Raw genomic sequence first — 21,883 nt, forward strand, 5'->3', positions numbered from 1 at the left:
TCAACCTGCACCTCAATCTGCCTTTTATTTTTCAAGAACCCCTGGTGAAAGCTAAAACAATTTGCACATAAACCATCCTGAACCAGATCCTGAGAGGATAACACAGCTTTGCAAGACAAACATGATATGAGTGTATCTTCCTCACCTTTGCCGCTCTTATAGGCCCTACACACTGGGCGATAAAAGTCAAAGATATGAACGATTTCGTTCATTAATGAATGAGATACCGTTCATATCTTTGAGTGTGGGGGCTCCAGCGATGAAAGATGCGCGGGCCCGCACTCGTTCATCGCTGGTGCCCCGTCAGCTGTGCATGCAGGCCAATATGGACGATCTTGTCCATATTTACCTGCACTTGTATGGAGTCGTGTGACGGGGGGGAATGAGGAAACTTCACTCCCCCTGACACCGGGTCGCCCATCGGCCGTATACGCCGTCGGGCAGCTCAGCGGTGCCCAATCGTTAAATGTGTAGGGCCCTTTAGACACGATAAATAATCAACACTTCCACAGCGTGCTACAGAATTTGTGACTGTAATCACTTTAAGCTTTCTAAAGTGACATATAGTCCGATCCTACCCATACACCAGCATTAAGGATCACAATAGAACAAAACTGACAGAATATAGTAAAGTCAATCACACTAGCAGTCAGTCACATGTTATACATTAGTATAATAAGCAGTATGAGCACATCATCAACTACATTTGAAGTATGTAGGAGAACATATTACTGAATCATGTTTAAACAGATCTACCATATTCAGACTCATTGCAAAAGAAACCACAGTAAATGTATGCAGACTCATATGCAATAGGCACTTATCTAACTATTCATACTCAAAGAGGTAGAGCCTTCCAGGACCGATCAATACGTTAGTGAACGCTGAATAAATTCCAGATGCTACTAGTGTACACTGCCGCTCTATGAACCTATAGTGAAAACAGACACTCCGTGAACACAGACGCACCAGTCACACAGCCGCCTATGCTGCAACTGGGTCCCCTTCGTGTACAGCGTCTGAGACTGAAGCGGGAAACAGTTCACTGCGGGAGACTCGGAGGAAACTGGTCATGAACCGGGGGGAGGGACGACCAGGAGAGCGTCCGACTCCCCGCTGCCGACGTCAACCCTAGGGATCGCGGCCTCATACTATTCCTGGAGCCTATGATCCCTAAGGCCTAGCGCTGGTGCACCCGAGGTGACAGCCGCGTCAGCGTCCGTTTTGTAGTCTCCTCCCAAAACAGTGCAGCTGTGTCCGTATTACCCTTCTAGGCGGAACCGATGCCTTACCTTCTCCCCGTGCTCCGGCCACAGCCTGGTAACGTCTGCTGAACCTGCTAGTATATCCGACACAGACGCCCGCCGAAACAGCACTGTACTCGTGGGTAAGCGTTGTCGCGACCTGGCGGAGAGTTGTTGGAGCGGCTCTTTCTAAGGTACGTATAAGAAGCTGTTTAGAAAGATTGCTCATAAAAAAATAGTAAGACTATAAAAATAAAATAAGAAAGCTTAGGACTGCTAAAAACCAGCAGTCCACTGACCATGGTCCGGCCCCTGCTGCACCAAACAAAAAACTGATTTGCCTGAGCCAGGAGGCTGGGATATATGGACGGGCCCATTGCATGCTGGGAGGCCGGAGAGCTTTGACCGACTGGTGCAAATCCGCTGGCGCTTCATCATATCCCATTGTTATCCTGTGGATAACCTGTGGACCCTGCCGGAGAATATGGTTAGTCCGCCAGTATTACCAATAAGCAGCAAGAAGTGTCAGAGTATGTGTGCACTCAGAATTTTTTTTCCCCGTCAACAACAGATTAGAGAAAATTAAAGCTAGAGCTGCCAAGTGTGTGGCACAAACAGTCCTGTTACTTATGCATTACATGGCTTATACAGTGTAAGTCACACAGAGTGCGGCATGCTCTTTAAACATATAGTGTATGCGCACCATGTGACCGTCTTGATTGTGCCTGACGTACGTTTCGCAAAATTAGCTTGACCACAGGGCGTCATGCAGTTTGAAGAGTAGGTTGAGCTGATAACAGGGATGTAGGTCCTTGATTGGTGGCCTAATTATGAAAGATAGGCTCTGAGCCTATCAGTGTGTTTGGAGCTGTATCTCTTACGATTGGTGGAACCATATTGATTGGCAGCTCTTAAGCCTAATCATCAAATTAGAAGCTTCTCAGTTATTTGTATGGCTTCTATTTGGCCATATTGTGGAACAGAACTGCATGTGTATTAAAGGTGAATAAAAAATAAAAAAAAAAGAAGAATTAAAAAATAGTAGAATATATAAATCAAAAAATTAGTAACTTATGAGATGAAAAAATAAATATACAAGGGAGAAATAACAAGGATATATAGCGACTTAAGTTGTCAGCTGGTTTAGGACTCTGGTAAGTGGTGTAAGCTTAAATACAGTTTAAGATTAAAAAAAAAAAAAATTTTTATTGGGGATGTTGGTATATACTGTATAAAATATAGTGTAGTATATTTCCCTGGTAATGAGCTACAATAGATGTTAAATGTTTGCCTGGAGACAGGAACAGTCTCTGTGTCAAAGAGTTCCCCTAGGTGCACCATGCTCTGAGCCGTGACCAGCGAGGACTTTTTCCAATTTATTAGACATCCATGGGTTTGCAGAAAATCCACCGTCAAGTACAAATGACTGAGGAGGACTTCGTGGGAGTTTGATACAATCAGCAGGTCATCCAGGTACGGGAGGATTCTGAATCCCTGGCGACGGAGATGGGCCAAAGATCCGAGGAGCTGTAATCCGACCAAATGGCAGAGCCCGGCATTGGTAATGAAGGTTGCCAATAGCAAACCGCAGAAACTGCTGATGCGACATGGCAATAGGAATTATGCAGATATGCATGCTGTATATCTAGGGATACCATATAGTCTCCGGGTTCCATAGCCAGCACAATTGAGCGCAGCATATCCATATGAAACCTCTTACAAACTTGTGTAGAGATTGGAGGTTGAGTATAGGCTGGAAAGACCCATTGGGTTTCAGGACCAGAACCAGGGTCGAGTAGTAACCTCTGCTCCACTGGGACTGAGGTACTGGCACAACCACTCCTGTACTCAGGAGAGAGCCCACAACCATTTGTAGAGCTTGCACCTCTAACAGATCTGAATGGAGAGCCATTGTGTAGAACTGGCGTGAGGGTCGTCTTTGAAGCAGACAGCGTACCTGTGAGAGACAACTTCCAGTACCCATGCGTCTGAAGTGGTCTTTAACTAGACCTGGGCGAACTGTTAAAGTCAGCCTTCCACCCTGGGGTCCCCCAGAGGGAGGCCCGCCCAGTCATGCAGCAGGCTTGTTATGTTGTGCTGCTGGCTGACGGGCTGCCCAGGACTGTTTCGCTTTGGGCTTGGTGGCAGAAGCATGAGATGGTCAGTCATACCCAAGACTCTTTGCTTTCCCTTGAGGTCGAAAGGAACGAAAAGTGGTACCTTTAGCCTTCTGTGCAGAAGGATTAGTAGTTGGGAGAAAAGCTGTCTTAGCAGCTGCCAGTTCAGATACAATTTTATTAAGGTCTTCCCAAACAAAATATCCTCAGTGAAGGGGAGTATCTCCAAAGTCTTTTTGGGTGTACCTCCAAAGTCTTTGTGGAGTCCAGGTTCACCTTCCATGACCTCAACCACAGAATGCGGCGAGCAAGGACAGATGTAGTCGATGCCTTGGCTGCCTCAGAGGACTCCTCCTCAATGTAATAGGAAGCAGTGGTAATGCGAGACAGGTATTGTCTGGCATTGTCAGAAATATTCTTGGCCAGCTCTTCCTCTAACGCCTGAACACACGCCTCAAAACCTTTCGCTGCCCAAGATGCGGCAATAGTGGGTCTATGAACAGCCCCTGTAAGGGAGTATATAGATTTCAGGCATCCCTCCACACGCTTATCTGTTGGCTCCTTCAGCGAGGTGAAGTGGTGACAGGCAGAGTGGACGACACCACAAGGCGGGTGACATGGGAATCCACCGGCAGTGGAGTCTCCCATTTGTTACACAACTCTGCAGGGAGAGGATAGCGAGCCAAGGCCCGTTTAGGCAGAGGGAATTTCTTCCCTGGATTAGACCAGGGTTCCTGCCTAATGTCCACCAGATGATCAGAATGGGGTAATAAGTAAACAGCAGAAGGTGGTTAAAACTGTATCAGTTTTCTTTGCCACAGTAGTGGAATCCTCATCATCAGAGATTTGTAGGATATACTTAAGAGCAACCACCAAGGCAGGGATATCAATTTGCAAGGGAGAATACTCATCAGTAACACAGGATTCAGTGTCTGACAGGACCGTATCTCCGCCTCCTCTTCAGATGAAACAGAGAGATTTGTAGATTGTGACGAGGAAGCAGCCTACTTACAGGGCCCAGGGATACGGGAGTGACCTGGGGTAGATTCTGTCTAACCAGAGACTGATTTATTTGTTGCAGTTTGTTAGACAAATTTTTCCGCCCAAGGCAGATTAACCATATGGACCATTTGTGGTGGTAATGGCACAGGTGGTCCCAGAGGGGGCGCAAGGCGTTCCACCAGAGTACCCAGCAGGTTAGTGAACACAGCCCAGGGTGGCTCCTGAGTAGGTGCAGGAGCTGCGGACTGACTGGGAGGTGCATGACAAGTATTACACAGACCATCATACAACACTTTCCCCTCTGACAAATCCTTGGCGCATGCTCTGCATGATGTAGGAGCTTCCACAGATTTACTGCCCTTTCTGTTAGACATTATGATATATAGGCAACAACAGGGCTATTATAGTGCGATTAAGCCAGACAAAATACCTGTAGATAAAACCTGGTATTACGTGACTAACACAGTAGAATATACTTAATAGATAAATACTGTGCAAAACTATGTTATAAGACCCAGACACACCTAGCCCAGGGTAAAGTATATAGTGATAGTTATATCTGGGAAACACAGAGTGAAACTACACAGCAGATGCAGGCACACAGTCACAGGCAATGCAGAAGTTATTATCACAGTAAAGCTGCACTGGACTAGTATATATATGTATATATCACAGCGGTACACCTTTTCTCAGCTAACGCTGTCTCAAAATATGTAGGATACTTAAGTGTTTGTAAAGTCTCAGCGCTGTATACAGGTGGCTCTACAAGGGAGACCGTGCCCTGCAATCCAGGAGAACTGCAGCGGCTATGCAGTGAAGATGGCGCCTAGCGTCTCAGTCAGGGAGTGAGGGAGAGTGTGAGGCAGCTCCAGGGCGGGAAATCTTCGTGGAGATAGCGCCCTGGGCAGGGGGAGGCGCTACAGGTCAAGCACCACCTCCCCTATGCTAGACTTCCACCCCAGGTACTACAGAGCCTTATTAAATGGGGTGTTAGTACACCCAACCTGCGCTTCAATGCCCTGGTGGTCTAGTGGGGTCCCTGCCCAGTGAGTGTCCATGCCAGCGCCGCGGTCCGTCTCCCCAGACAGCAGATGGATCGCGATTTAATGGCAGGTCCCTCTTACCTCCTCCCCGTAGCAGCCGCACGAACAAGTAGAGTAGTCTGCGACTCTGTCCCTAAGCCGCGACGTCTGAGTTGCAAGTACCCAGGAACCAGGCCAGCGGGAGTATGCAACACGGTTTGGGAGGTGATGGAGCTGCAGCGCTGAATGCCACTCTGACATGCAGCGCTGACAGCTTTTCAGGGCTGCCCAGTGCTGCCCCCCTCCTGTTAGGTGACCTGTTGCTGCAGGCACCAACTCTAAACTGAGCTCTCAGTACATGGAGGCAGGGTTATAGAGGAGACCCCTATGCATCCTGGGACAGCTAAAGCTTTAGTCTGTTGGTGCCTCTGGATCAAGATCCACTATACCCCCAGATGTTTCCCTGTGGAAAACGGTGTACCCCGTTGCAGAAAAAGCTGTCCAAGAGCGCAGGAGCCGCCAGGCGAGCACAACTGAGGACCTTATTCTGCTTCAGTTCTGCGACTATAGCAGAACTGCAACTCCTGAGATTCGCACAGCAAGAGGCGACCAGCATGCTAAAAGTCTGCCCAGCACAGAACAAGCCGCCCACCAATGCGTTCGCAATTATGCGAATGCAACCACAGAATTGAGAATGCATCGCAAAACTCGAGCACTATCCATAGTTGCGGTTGACCCAGGCTACTCAGAACAATGAGAATGCAGTCACACTGGGAGCCAAGTTTTAAGTCGCAGCTGACTTCAGATGCACGCCCCGAAACCGGCCATGACGCCTGTGTTTTCTCAACCACTCCTCGCAAACGCCATGTGTATGCCCACACACATCCGCTGCCTGTCAATCAACCTGCAATCGCATCCCGCTAAGATGAGATCACAGAAGAATGTGTTCACAGCACATGCGCAGATGGCTGATAATCGGACGATCTGCAATTTTGCAAATTTACAACTATATAAGGTCACGTGTCGACCAGGACAGTGGACAAAGCAGTGAGAGAATGCCTCTTTCCTGCTTTCCTCCATTTGTGCAGCTAAAAAGGCATACAACGCCATCTCAGTGGCGTGCGGTGGGGTCAGTGGCTGGTGAGGCACTACATCCATAATGTCCGCCGAATCCGGACGATGACCCCTACCGCCGCAGAGCCAATGCCCGCTGCCACCGCCAATGGCTTACAAACTCGCCCACCATCAACTGACCCAGTCCTCCGCCACTAATTTGCATCTCAGTCTGATGCCGCCACTGCCGCCAATGCCCGCTGCCTGCTCATCATACTTGGGATATATTGTACATTTTTATAGAAAAAAAATTATAAAAATTGTTTGGGACTGGGAGGAGGACATGAATGCAATTTTGTTGTCCAGGGCTTCCATTAGTCAAATTACGCTGCACAGTAGCGCCACTTAGACAAATTACGCCAGGCAGAGCTCCCTTTTACACATTACGGCAGGTACAGCCTCCTATTACACATTACGGCAGGTAGAGATCCCTTTTTAAACATTACGGCAGACAGCATCCCCCTTTTTACACATTGCGGCAGACAGCGTCCCCCTTATTACACATTACGGTGGACAGATTCCCCTTTTTTACACATTACGGCAGGCAGCGACCCCTTTTTTAAACATCATGGCAGACAGCGTACCCTTTTTACACTCCACGGCACAGCGTCCCCTTTTTACACATTACGGCAGACAGCGTCCCCATTTTGCACATTACGGCACACAGTGTCCCCTTTTTTACACATTGTGACAGACAGCGCCCCCCTTTTTACACATTACGGCAGACAGCGTCCCCATTTTACACATTACGGCAGCCAGCGTCCCCTTTTTACACATTACGGTGGACAGCGTCCCCTTTTTACACATTACGGTGGACAGCGTCCCCTTTTTACACACTACAGCGGACAGATTCCCCCTTTTTACACATTACGGCAGCCTGCGTCCCCTTTTTACACATTACGGTGGACAGCGTCCCCTTTTTACACATTACGGCAGCCTGCGTCCCCTTTTTACACATTACGGTGGACAGCGTCCCCTTTTTACACATTACGGCAGACAGCGTCCCCATTTTGCACATTACGGCACACAGTGTCCCCTTTTTTACACATTGTGACAGACAGCGCCCCCCTTTTTACACATTACGGCAGACAGCGTCCCCATTTTACACATTACGGTGGACAGCGTCCCCTTTTTACACATTACGGTGGACAGCGTCCCCTTTTTACACATTACGGTGGACAGCGTCCCCTTTTTACACACTACAGCGGACAGATTCCCCCTTTTTACACATTACGGCAGCCTGCGTCCCCTTTTTACACATTACGGTGGACAGCGTCCCCTTTTTACACACTACGGCGGACAGATTCCCCCTTTTTACACATTACGGCAGCCTGTGTCCCCTTTTTACACATTCCGGCAGACAGCGTCCCCATTTTGCACATTACGGCACACAGTGTCCCCTTTTTTACACATTGTGACAGACAGCGCCCCCCTTTTTACACATTACGGCAGACAGCGTCCCCATTTTACACATTACGGTGGACAGCGTCCCCTTTTTACACATTACGGTGGACAGCGTCCCCTTTTTACACATTACGGTGGACAGCGTCCCCTTTTTACACACTACAGCGGACAGATTCCCCCTTTTTACACATTACGGCAGCCTGCGTCCCCTTTTTACACACTACGGCGGACAGATTCCCCCTTTTTACACATTACGGCAGCCTGTGTCCCTTTTTTACACATAACGGCAGGTAGAGCACTTTACATCCCCCCTCTACCCTTAGGGTGTACTGTAGTGTAATGTAGTGTAGCATAGTGTACTGTAGTGTAATGTAGTGTAGCATAGTGTACTGTAGTGTAATGTAGTGTAGTATAGTGTACTGTAGTGTAATGTAGTGTAGTATAGTGTACTGTAGTGTAGTGTAGTGTAGTGCAGCCACTTACATGATTCCATCTTCCGCCGCTGCTGCAGGCTCCTGACCCGGCGCTCCATGTCTTTACACTGTGACTGCAGGCCAAGAGGAGCGGGGGGGATGGATGTCGCTGGAGATCAGCTCACCAGTCAGCACGGGGGCCAGCCAGGAGAGAAGTCAGACTGTCCAGCACAGGGGGGACCAAGACAGAGGGCCGGGGCTGAGAGGCGGCGGCGCGGGAGCGCAGCACACAGAAGCTCCCGCTTGTCGGATCTTGGTAATCGAGAAGCGGCTGTGAGCAGCGGGGACATGGACATGCGGCCAAACGGAATGGAGGCATCTGGCTCCCTGCCCGTCCGTCCCAGCCCACCCCCTGGTGCTGTCCAATGATTGCCAGGGGTGTGCCTTCATGTGGCCTGAAGGCACAGCCCCCCTGCCAATGAGGCAACTGTGCTGGTGCCGCTGTCCCGTCATTTTTCAATGGCCTTTTCCAGCCCGTGACTTGCCTCCGCCCCCTGCCCGCCCCCCTCTTCAGACACTTTATCATTGTCACTGGGAGGCAGCGAGAGCGCTGCCTCCCATACAGATTTAGCTGGATTGTCAGGTAAAAAAAGATTAAAATAATACAAAGTAGAATGTGTTATTTGCATCTTCTTTATATTATTTTAATCATTATGACAGGGGAGGCACTGCCTCCCGACTGCACGTCCCTGCGCCATCTAGAGATGGGGTTATGCCACTTAAGGAAAAAAAAAATAAAAATAAGAATTTACTTACCGACAATTCTATTTCTCATAGTCCGTAGTGGATGCTGGGACTCCGTAAGGACCATGGGGAATAGCGGCTCCGCAGGAGACTGGGCACAAAAGTAAAAGCTTGAACTAGCTGGTGTGCACTGGCTCCTCCCCCTATGACCCTCCTCCAAGCCTCAGTTAGGATACTGTGCCCGGACGAGCGTACATAATAAGGAAGGATCTTGAATCCCGGGTAAGACTCATACCAGCCACACCAATCACACCGTTCAACCTGTGATCTGAACCCAGTTAACAGTATGATAAACGAAGGAGCCTCTGAAAAGATGGCTCACAACAATAATAACCCGAATTTTGTAACAATAACTATATACAAGTATTGCAGACAATCCGCACTTGGGATGGGCGCCCAGCATCCACTACGGACTATGAGAAATAGAATTATCGGTAAGTAAATTCTTATTTTCTCTAACGTCCTAAGTGGATGCTGGGACTCCGTAAGGACCATGGGGATTATACCAAAGCTCCCAAACGGGCGGGAGAGTGCGGATGACTCTGCAGCACCGAATGAGAGAACTCCAGGTCCTCCTCAGCCAGGGTATCAAATTTGTAGAATTTAGCAAACGTGTTTGCCCCTGACCAAGTAGCTGCTCGGCAAAGTTGTAAAGCCGAGACCCCTCGGGCAGCCGCCCAAGATGAGCCCACCTTCCTTGTGGAATGGGCTTTTACAGATTTTGGCTGTGGCAGGCCTGCCACAGAATGTGCAAGCTGAATTGTACTACAAATCCAACGAGCAATCGTCTGCTTAGAAGCAGGAGCACCCAGCTTGTTGGGTGCATACAGGATAAACAGAGAGTCAGATTTCCTGACTCCAGCCGTCCTGGAAATATATATTTTCAGGGCCCTGACTACGTGCAGTAACTTGGAGTCCTCCAAGTCCCTAGTAGCCGCAGGCACCACAATAGGCTGGTTCACGTGAAACGCTGAAACCACCTTTGGGAGAAATTGAGGACGAGTCCTCAATTCTGCCCTATCCGTGTGAAAAATCAGGTAAGGGCTTTTATAAGATAAAGCCGCCAATTCTGAGACACGCCTGGCTGAAGCCAGGGCTAACAGCATTACCACCTTCCATGTGAGATATTTTAATTCCACAGTGGTGAGTGGTTCAAACCAATGTGATTTTAGGAACCCCAAAACCACATTGAGATCCCAAGGTGCCACCGGGGGCACAAAAGGAGGCTGCATATGCAGTACCCCTTTGACAAACGTCTGGACTTCAGGCACTGAAGCCAGCTCTTTTTGGAAGAAAATCGACAGGGCCGAAATTTGAACCTTAATGGACCCTAATTTTAGGCCCATAGACAGTCCTGTTTGCAGGAAATGTAGGAAGCGACCCAGTTGAAATTCCTCTGTAGGGGCCTCTTTGGCCTCACACCACGCAACATATTTTCGCCAAATGCAGTGATAATGTTTTGCGGTTACATCCTTCCTGGCCTTTATCAGGGTAGGGATGACTTCTTCTGGAATGCCTTTTTCCTTCAGGATCCGGCGTTCAACCGCCATGCCGTCAAACGCAGCCGCGGTAAGTCTTGGAACAGACAAGGCCCCTGCTGGAGCAGGTCCTTTCTTAGAGGTAGAGGCCACGGTTCCTCCGTGAGCATCTCTTGAAGTTCCGGGTACCAAGTCCTTCTTGGCCAATCCGGAACCACGAGTATAGTTCTTACTCCTCTCCTTTTTATGATTCTCAGTACTTTTGGTATGAGAGGCAGAGGAGGGAACACATACACTGACTGGTACACCCATGGTGTTACCAGAGCGTCCACCGCTATTGCCTGAGGGTCCCTTGACCTGGCGCAATATCTGTCTAGTTTTTTGTTGAGACGGGACGCCATCATGTCCACCTTTGGTTTTTCCCAACGGTTTACCATCTCTTGGAAGACTTCTGGATGAAATCCCCACTCCCCCGGGTGAAGGTCGTGTCTGCTAAGGAAGTCCGCTTCCCAGTTGTCCACTCCCGGAATGAACACTGCTGACAGTGCTATCACATGATTCTCCGCCCAGCGAAGAATCCTTGCAGCTTCTGCCATCGCCCTCCTGCTTCTCGTGCCGCCCTGTCTGTTTACGTGGGCGACTGACGTGATGTTGTCCGATTGGAACAATACCGCCTGACCCTGAAGCAGGGGTTTTGCTTGACTTAGGGCATTGTAAATGGCCCTTAGTTCCAGAATGTTTGTATGAAGAGATGTTTCCATGCTTGACCACAAGCCCTGGAAATTTCGTCCCTGTGTGACTGCTCCCCAGCCTCTCAGGCTGGCATCCGTGGTCACCAGGATCCAATCCTGAATGCCGAATCTGCGGCCCTCTAGTAGATGAGCACTCTGCAGCCACCACAGAAGAGACACCCTTGTCCTTGGCGACAGGGTTATCCGCTGATGCATCTGAATATGCGATCCGGACCATTTGTCCAGAAGATCCCACTGAAACGTTCTTGCATGGAATCTTCCGAATGGAATCGCTTCGTAAGAAGCCACCATTTTTCCCAGGACCCTCGTGCACTGATGCACTGACACCTGGCCTGGTTTTAGGAGATTCCTGACTAGCTCGGATAACTCCCTGGCCTTCTCCTCTGGGAGAAACACCTTTTTCTGGACTGTGTCCAGAATCATTCCTAGGAACAGGAGACGTGTTGTTGGAATCAGCTGCGATTTTGGAATATTTAGAATCCACCCGTGCTGACGTAACACTAACTGAGATAGTGCTACTCCGACTTCTAACTGTTCCCTGGACCTTGCCCTTATCAGGAGATCGTCCAAGTAAGGGATAATTAAAACGCCTTTTCTTCGAAGAAGAATCATCATTTCGGCCATTACCTTGGTAAAGACCCGAGGTGCCGTGGACAACCCAAACGGCAGCGTCTGAAACTGATAATGACAGTTTTGTACTACAAACCTGAGGTACCCTTGGTGAGAAGGGTAGATTGGGACGTGGAGATAAGCATCTTTGATGTCCAGAGACACCATATAGTCCCCTTCTTCCAGGTTTGCTATCACTGCTCTGAGTGACTCCATCTTGAATTTGAACCTCTTTATGTAAGTGTTCAAGGATTTTAGATTTAAAATTGGTCTCACCGAGCCGTCCGGCTTCGGTACCACAAACAGCGTGGAATAATACCCCTTTCCCTGTTGTAGGAGAAATACCTTGATTATCACCTGCTGGGAATACAGCTTGTGAATGGCTTCCAAAACTGCCTCCCTGTCGGAGGGAGACTTTGGTAGAGCAGACTTCAGGAACCGGCGAGGGGGAGACGTCTCGAATTCCAGTTTGTACCCCTGTGATACTACCTGCAGAATCCAGGGGTCCACTTGCTAGTGTGCCCACTGCGCGTTGAAATTTTTGAGACGGGCCCCCACCGTGTCCGAGTCCGCTTGTAAAGCCCCAGCGTCATGCTGAAGACTTGGCAGAAGCAGAGGAGGGCTTCTGCTCCTGGGAAGAGGCTGCCTGGTGCAGTCTTTTTCCTCTTCCTCTGCCCCGGGGCAGAAATGAGTGGCCTTTTGCCCGCTTGTACTTATGGGAACGAAAGGACTGAGTTTGAAAAGACGGTGTCTTTTTCTGCTGAGAGGTGACCTGGGGTAAAAAGGTGGACTTTCCGGCCGTTGCCGTGGCCACCAGGTCCGATAGACCGGCCCCAAATAACTCCTCCCCTTTATACGGCAATACTTCCATATGTCGTTTGGAATCCGCATCCCCTGACCACTGTCGCGTCCATAACGCTCTTCTGGCAGAAATGGACATAGCACTCACTCTTGATGCCAGGGTGCAAATATCCCTCTGTGCATCACGCATATATAGTAATGCATCCTTCAAATGCTCTATAGTTAGTAATATACTGTCCCTATCCAGGGTATCAATATTTTCAGTCAGGGAATCCGACCACGCCACTCCAGCACTGCACATCCAGGCTGAGGCGATTGCTGGTCGCAGTATAACACCAGTATGTGTGTATATACCCTTCAGGATATTTTCCAGCCTTCTATCCGCTGGTTCTTTGAGGGCGGCCGTATCAGGAGACGGTAACGCTACTTGTTTAGATAAACGTGTGAGCGCTTTATCTACTCTAGGGGGTGTTTCCCAACGCGCCCTAACCTCTGGCGGGAAAGGGTATAGTGCCAATAATTTATTAGAAATTAGCACTTTTTTAATCGGGGGAAACCCACGCTTTATCACACACCTCATTTAATTCATCTGACTCAGGAAAAGCTACAGGTAGTTTTTTTTACTCCCCACATAATACCCTTCTTTGTGGTACTTGTAGTGTCAGAAATGTTCAATGCCTCCTTCATTGCCGTGATCATGTAACGTGTGGCCCTACTGGACATTACGTTTGTCTCCTCACCGTCGACACTGGACTCAGTATCTGTGTCTGGGTCTGTGTCGACCCACTGAGGTAACGGGCGTTTTATCGCCCCTGACGGTGTCTGAGACGCCTGGACAGGCACTAATTGATTTGTCGGCTGTCTCATGTCGTCAACAGTTTTTTGTGAAGTGCTGACATTGTCACGTAGTTCTTTAAATACAACCATCCAGTCAGGTGTCGACTCCCTAGGGGGTGACATCACTAACACAGGCAATTGCTCTGCTTCCACATCATTTTCCTCCTCATACATGTCGACACAATCGTACCGACACCCAGCACACACACAGGGAATGCTCTGATAGAGGACAGGACCCCACTAGCCCTTTGGGGAGACAGAGGGAGAGTTTGCCAGCACACACCAGAGCGCTATATTATATATATATATATATATATAGGGATAACCTTATATAAGTGTTACTCCCTTTTATAGCTGCTGTTTATAATTTAGCTGCCAATAGTGCCCCCCCTCTCTCGTTTTTACCCTGATTCTGTAGGGACTGCAGGGGAGAGTCAGGGAGCCGTCCTTCCAGCGGAACTGTGAGGGAAAATGGCGCTTGTGTGCTGAGGAGATAGGCTCCGCCCCTTCACGACGGCCTTATCTCCCGCTTTTTTCTGGAAAACTGGCAGGGGTTAAATACATCCATATAGCCCAGGAGCTATATGTGATGTATTTCTTTTGCCATCCTAAGGTATTTCAGTTTTTATTGCGTCTCAGGGCGCTCCCCCCCAGCGCCCTGCACCCTCAGTGACCGGAGTGTGAAGTGTGCTGAGAGCAATGGCGCACAGCTGCAGTGCTGTGCGCTACCTTAGTTGAAGACAGGAACGTCTTCTGCCGCCGATTTCACCGGACCTCTTCGTTCTTCTGGCTCTGTAAGGGGGCCGGCGGCGCGGCTCCGGGACCCATCCAGGCTGAACCTGTGATCGTCCCTCTGGAGCTAATGTCCAGTAGCCTAAGAAGCCCAATCCACTCTGCACGCAGGTGAGTTCGCTTCTTCTCCCCTTAGTCCCACGATGCAGTGAGCCTGTTGCCAGCAGGACTCACTGAAAATAAAAAACCTAAAATAAACTTTTACTCTAAGCAGCTCAGGAGAGCCACCTAGCATGCACCCTTCTCGTTCGGGCACAAGAATCTAACTGAGGCTTGTAGGAGGGTCATAGGGGGGAGGAGCCAGTGCACACCAGCTAGTTCAAGCTTTTACTTTTGTGCCCAGTCTCCTGCGGAGCCGCTATTCCCCATGGTCCTTACGGAGTCCCAGCATCCACTTAGGACGTTAGAGAAAAAGAGATGGCTTGCAGAAATGTGTTCAGAGACATAAAAACTTCATTTAATACAGAGAAAACAAAAGCAAGGCTATCTTCAACTAAACTGCTGAAGAAACCCAGTTTTTTAATTAAACAGACCCATAAACCTTCTACAGTAACTAGCCTTATTCAAGCAACAGTTGTCTAATGGTGCCCATACACTTGTGCGATGCTCCGCGACATCGCGGGACATCGCACCGGCAGTTCAGGTGCGATGAGATCCACCTGAACTGCCAAAGTGATAGATCGCATGGTAATCACGTGATGGGCACGTCATCGCTGAGTGGGAGCAGCCTGTGCGATATATATTGCATGTGTTTTTGCGATCGCACTGCAATACGAGAAATATTAAGGGCAGCACATACTATCATGATACACGATATTCGAGTGGCGTACCTGCGCATCGCGTCACATGGTACCTTAAATGTGCATACAATCCTATTTCTCTCACAGATGCTGTCGAAATCGATGGATTGTATGCCCTATCGCACAAGTGTATAGGGCTACATTACCCATCATAGATCACCGACACGTGACAGTCTTGTCTGAGCCATTTGTTATTTTAACAAGGCCACTAAACCAAAAACATACACGGACTTATAGAAAAGTCCTTCACACCCACACACATAATGGGGGAGATTTATCAGACTTCTAAAGAGAGCAAGTGGAGGTATTACCCATATGAAACAATCTGATTCTAGTAGAATGTACTGGATCAATGATAACTAGAATCTAATTGGCTGCCATGGACAACACCTCCACTTGTCCTCTTTAAAATGTCTGATAAGTCTCCACTAACATATGTAAAAGTTTGTGTTTCAGATGCCTTGCTCATAGGGTCCTGAAATCTCAACATAAGATTGTGGAAGTTATTAAATTATTTTATTAACATTTATAATGCAAACTTAACTAGCAGACCAAGGTCTTTTACTTATCTGTTATCATGTGTGTTAGAGGTTGATTAAAATGTCTGGCAATATGTTGTTAAGGTCCATACACACGGAGCGATACAACTGAGCGATTTTGACTATATAGTCAAAATCGCTCAGAAAGTTAGTGCATATCGCTCTGTGTGTACACAGCCAGCGATAGCGATGCGAGTCCCGCCAGGTCGCTATCGCTGCTAAAAATAAGACTGTGCAGGCAAGTCAATTTTGGCTAGGTCGCTGTAAAAGAAAAAGCATTCCCTTGTTTAAATGAGTTAGCCAAAATCGCCCATAGCCAAAATCGCTGGAAAAGTTAGTCAAAATCTCCTACTGCCAGGTCAAGGGAAAACGTCCAGTCAAAATCTCTCACAGTTAAAATCTCTCCGTGTGTATGCATCTTAACATATACTGTAGGTGTCTTTTCAGTGAATAAATTGATTTAAATCAATTACTAAGATTTAGAGTAATTAGTGTTCATTTTAGCACCCTGCACCTGTTACTACCCATGCTCTTCCCTTCCTGCGGTGTCATCTCTGCTCAGGTGCTTCTAGCTGACTCTGGTTTGTATCTCAGTGCTGAGATACAGACCAGTGTGTGCTAGAAACACCAGAGTAGAGCACAACACCCCCACGCAGGAAAGAGGAACAGCACGTGATGCGACACATGCAGGGTGCTAGAAAGAACACTAATTTCCCTTTTGACAAATTCAAAATCCCAGGTTTTTGCACATGAATGCGCGAAACCCAGGATTTTGGTCAGTGGAAAGACAAAATGACCTGGGACTAAAGGGCACCATACACTACCGCGACATGTCAGATGGACATGTCATGGGCGATCACCCCCGGCAGCCTCCTGGGGGGCAGGATCGGCCACGATACATTGTATGCTGTCCTTTTGCATACAATGTATCTTGGGCGATCCTGGGTGATCCCAGCCACACCTGCTGGGTTGGACTAGATTGAATATGCAGCAGATATATCGCTCGTACACACTTGGTGATGGACAGTGAGGAAACCTTAGCACCCTTAAGCTGGGTACACACTAATAGATATAGCTATCTATCTAGATATATCTATATCTGAGTGGCAGGTTGTGCTTGCCCCCGCCGGCATTCTAGCAGCCGGGATCCCGATGTCAGTATGCTGATCGCCGGGATTCCAACCGCCGGCATACCATACCCAACGTGGCTGTGCTGCAGGACCGACGCAATATGTCTGTGAACGATGTCATTCAGACATATTGGGGATGCACACCCGCAGACCGGCTAGTGATATATAGGCTGTTTGATTGAACGGAATATATATCACTCAAAGTGTACCCAGCTTTAGATTCTAGCAGAAACCCATGCACTTACTGTTAACTGAATGTGCCCAATATGATATGTTTTATCTGTCAGAGGAAGAGCTTGTGTGACGGCTTAGCAATAGCGGACATACTGTAAATAACATGAATGTTGTACAGATTTCAAAGTAGCGGATTCATAAAAAAGGACACTGCCACCGTTGTCACAGAAAGCATACATAACATGATATGTTTTAGTATTTAAAGATATATCCCATTTATGGGAAACTTCTTTTTATGTCCTGCCTGCTTAAAGTAGAGTTTCTTCCTCTGAACCCCCTTGTGGGACCAAATAAAAATTAAAATCAGGAGACCGGACACCGCAGGATAATTAAATCCATTTTGTCTTCTAATATTTAATAGATTATCAGAGAATGATTCCACTCAGCTCAGTTGAGCAGGGCTGACCCTTCCAAGGAATGAAGACTTGACAGGGTATTTCAAAATAATCTGTGCCATTATAAAAGCTCAATGGGGCTATAAGTGTCATTAGGGGAGGAAATAGTCGTTATAATGAAGTTATGGTGAAAAGTCCGGGTGAAAGTGAACAATAGATTTTACCTCCATGCCTCATTAATTGTCATTTCAATTTTAGGTTTTAGTTGTGATGACCTTTAATTTATTATTAAGATGGGGTCAAGCATTTCAAGGAAGTAAACTGGTTGTACATGAAAAACCCCCATAAACCATGCGTTGTTAACTGTAAAACAACATCAGTTATACTTACACCTGCCCTATACAAGGAGTGGAAAAGTGGATGAGTTGTCCACAGCAACCAATAAGCTTTCACTAGTTATTATCAGTTGGTTGTCCAATATATCTTTTGCTGATCTGCAGGTGTGTACAAGCAATGTGTCTGTGAAAGACGTCTTTTGGTGCCCATACACTTGTGCGATGCCCCGCGACACAACATCGCGGGGCATCACACTGGCAGTTCAGGTGCGATGAAAATCGCACCTGAACTGCAACAGTGATTACCATGCGATAGATCGCATGGTAATCACGTGATGGGCACGTCACCGCCGAGTGGGAGCGGCCTCTGACCACTCCCGGCGGGTTCCCATCGCACATTGCAGTGCGATATATAGCTAGTGTTCATTCTAGCACCCTGCACCTTTCAAATCCAGTGCAGTTCCTCTTCCCTTCCTGGGGTGTCGCTCTCTGCTCTGGTGCTTCTCGGCACACACAGGTCTGTATCACAGCATTGAGTAATAGATCAGAGTGTGCTGAGAAGCACCACAGCAGAGAGCGACACCCCAGGCAGGAAAGAGGAACTGCACGGATTTTGAAAGGTGCAGGGTGCTAGAATGAACACTATATAGCATGTGTTTTTAAAAACACATGCGATCGCACGGCGATTCGATAAATATTAAGTGCAGCACATACTATCTTGAGACATGAGATTTGACCGGCGTGCCCGTGCATCGCGCCGAAAGGTACCTAAAATGTGCATACTATCCTTCGATTTCTCTCACAGATGCGGTCTAAATCGAAGGTTAGCACTGATTATCTCACAAGTGTATGGGCACCATTTCACAGATATATTGCATCTGCTGTGTGGACCAATATATCTGCAGATATATTAGTGCATCTTTCAGTGTGTATGAACAATCCCCCATATGCATATATAGCTGCAGATAGATTGAACAGCAGATATAGCTTTAAGGGTGTGTACACATGGTGAGATATTTTCTTTTGATTTTGACTATAGTCAAAATCGCAAGAAAAGTCAGTGCAGATCGCAAGGTGAAAGTCGCCTTGCGATCCCGATGCGCGGTCCCGCCAGGTCAGCATCGCAAGAAAAGATAGACTGTGCAGGCAAGTCAATCCTTGCTAGATCGGTGTACTATCTAGTTCATCTCACATGTCAATGACATCTCACATAAGCCAAAATAGTAAGCACACATAGTCCATATCTCAAAAAAAAAAAGTTAAGGCCCGCACACACTGGCCGATATATCGTCCGTTCTCTTGAACGGACGATATATCGCGGGTCCGTCGGCCAGTGTGTAGGGCCGATACGTCTGTGAACTCCGTTGTTCACAGACGTATCGCGTCGGCCCTACAGCACAGCCGACGGGCAATATATCTACCGATATATCGGCGCGTCGCTGTGTGTGTACTGTGGTCAGCCGACTGCCCGTACACATGCTGCGGCGGCCGGCGATGATTGACAGCTGAACTGGGCGGGCGTGTGTACACGCTCGCCCAGTTCATGACGTCAGTCCTCGACGGATCGGGCAGTGTGTATGCTCAACACACTGCCCGATCCGTCCATAGATATATCTGCAGATCAATTGATCTGCAGATATATCTACTAGTGTGTACCCACCTTTAGTCAAAATCTGTGCTATCTGGGCTCCAGGGAGTTCAAGAGAAAATCGCAAGTGAAAATCGGCCATAGCAAGGATCTCACCGTGTGTACACACACTAAGATATATTGGTGCATCTTTCTGTGTGTATGAACAACCACCATCTCCAGATATATCTGCCAGTGTGTACCCAGCTTTAGGCTAACAGGCTGCTAACTTCAATCTGACTGGTTGCGGTTTGCTTACATAAGAACACTGTCCTATTCCAATATGCTAATTGTAAGTGCAAATACATTTAACACACTACAAATTCATGCAAATGATATGTGTAAATATTATTCTACATCAGCCCCTTTGTAAGCAAAATCAAAACACACAGCATGCTAACATCAAATCACTATCAATCACATCACAAACAGGCTGCATTCAACATATATACAGTCAGCTGCCAAATGGGTGCTTTCATGGGAGTATTAGTTTGCAGTATTAAAAAATAATATGGAAGCTATATTGTTTTCTGAAAACGTGAACAAGCCATTTAGGGTTCTATTTCATGACATGATTTAAATCCCCAATTGCAACCAATAAACAATATATACTGTAATAGTAGTATTGGTCGTAACACTGACTTATGGTTCCCAAGTTGTAAGGTTGCTACTTGCCTGCAATGTCCCATAGCTGCAGTCTGACCAGAGTCTTGGTGTCCCAGTTTATAACTTTGAGAGCAAAATCCACACCGATGGTGGCCCGGTAGTGCTGGGAGAACAGCTGGTGCACGTAGCGCTTGATGATGCTGGTTTTGCCGACCCCCAGTTCCCCGATGACCAGCACCTTGAAGAGGTATTCCCTGCGCTCCGGGACTCCTGCGGGGACGCCCGCTTCCACACTCTCCGCTTCCCCAGCCATCGAGTTTCAGAGGGGCACACGCAGTAATGCTGGAAGACTGGTCACCAACCCGCCGGCAACACCAATAAATAGACTGCAGCGTCTCTTTAATCTCCTGCTACTCACAGACAGGCTGCTTTATGTGGACTTGCACTACATTCCCATTATTTCCCCCATAAGAAGCAATGAGGCATGTCTGCACCGCTGTGGGAAAGTATAATACTTTCTTCTAAACTTTTTCCTGCATTCTCCCCTCCCAGTGACTGAGAGCCAACCATCTGATCGCCAGTCATAGGACAGGAAACTGCTGTGATCACTGCCTGCGGCTGGGGTGGGAGGGCAGTGGGCGCGGTGATGATCAGAGCATTATGCAAACACCAAACACTGTACATGCTAAAGAAAAATATCATGACATTAGATAGTTATGCACAGATCTATAAAATAAAAATATACTGTACATGTGGGTATATATCTCTCTCTCTTTCTCTCTCTGAAACCTTCACACGGTTGTCTGCTGCACAAGCACTTTTGATCCTTTTGTGAATCCTACTCTGGAGGTTTTCATTGCCAAAGATTGTTTTAGCTCCTGTTTTTACCATTATGATTAATTTTTACAAGTTCTGCTAAAGCTATTTGAATGTAAAAGCTTTCTAGTGTATTCAGGTTGTTGCATGACCATTTGCATATACACAGGGCTGTTTCTAGCCAATTTGGCTCCCAGTGTGAGATTTAAAAATGCGCCCCCCCATGACATAAAAAATGTGCCACCCCCCCCCCCCCCCCACACACACACACACACACCTAGATTTAAAAAAAAAACTTGCGTGCGCACGGCAAGGGGGCGTGGCCTCATCTAAATAAGTGTGGCCTTATTTAAATGGGCATGGCCTCGTCTGAAAAGACTACCTCACAATCCAGTTTTTGACCCTGCTCCAACAGATCATGACCACCACAGGAAAAAAAATTCTACCATATTAAGCCCCACACAGTAATGCCCCCTGCACCATATTATGCCACACACCGCAATGCCCTTGAAACATTAAATCCCCACACTACGGCAGGCAAGAGTCCCCATTTCACACATTACGGCAGGTGTCCCCATTTTACACATTGAGAGAGAGAGAGAGAGAATACTTACAGAGGTTATTACCGCTCTACGGCCCGCCTCACCAGTCGCTCCTCGCACCGGCCTTTCCCTCTTCCTAACTTGGATCCCCCTCTGTACTCCGCTGGGGGGGAGTTTCACAGAGTGACGGGGTGGCGTCGTGACGTAACGACGCAACCGCGTCATTCCGTGAAACTCCGCCCCCCGAGCAGGTTACTCGGGGAGAAATAGGAGGGGGAAGCAGGGAGCCACAGTTAGTGCCGCGGCGGGCGCCCAGTGCGGTTGCACTGCTCGCCTGTCCCAAGAAACGGCCCTGCATATACAATTCCAACCTCATATTTGGTCCTGGCTTTACTACTGAACTACCCCTGATGAAGTCGAATAGACGAAACACGTAGGGTTTATCAGCCACGAGTTATCAATCCAGTTTGTGAAGATTCTCCCTTTTGAGCTCACACCTTGTTAAGGTGAGGGAGGATCTAACTTGCCATC

The 21,883-nt window shown here is 47.9% G+C and overlaps 1 protein-coding gene across 1 annotated transcript in view; it reads right to left on the bottom strand.

The window, feature by feature from the left end:
- The window catches only part of RAB32 (RAB32, member RAS oncogene family), a 191,855-nt gene extending 171,247 nt beyond the window's left edge, over nt 1-20,608 (bottom strand). The window contains exon 1 of the mRNA XM_063917882.1: nt 20,064-20,608. Coding sequence (XP_063773952.1) covers nt 20,064-20,307 — 244 coding nt within the window. The 5' untranslated portion in view covers nt 20,308-20,608. The remainder of the gene's footprint in view (nt 1-20,063) is intronic.
- Nucleotides 20,609-21,883: the final 1,275 nt, after the last annotated feature.

The sequence above is a fragment of the Pseudophryne corroboree genome, chromosome 4 (genome assembly GCF_028390025.1).
Source record: "Pseudophryne corroboree isolate aPseCor3 chromosome 4, aPseCor3.hap2, whole genome shotgun sequence".
Taxonomy (NCBI): Eukaryota; Metazoa; Chordata; class Amphibia; order Anura; family Myobatrachidae; genus Pseudophryne; species Pseudophryne corroboree.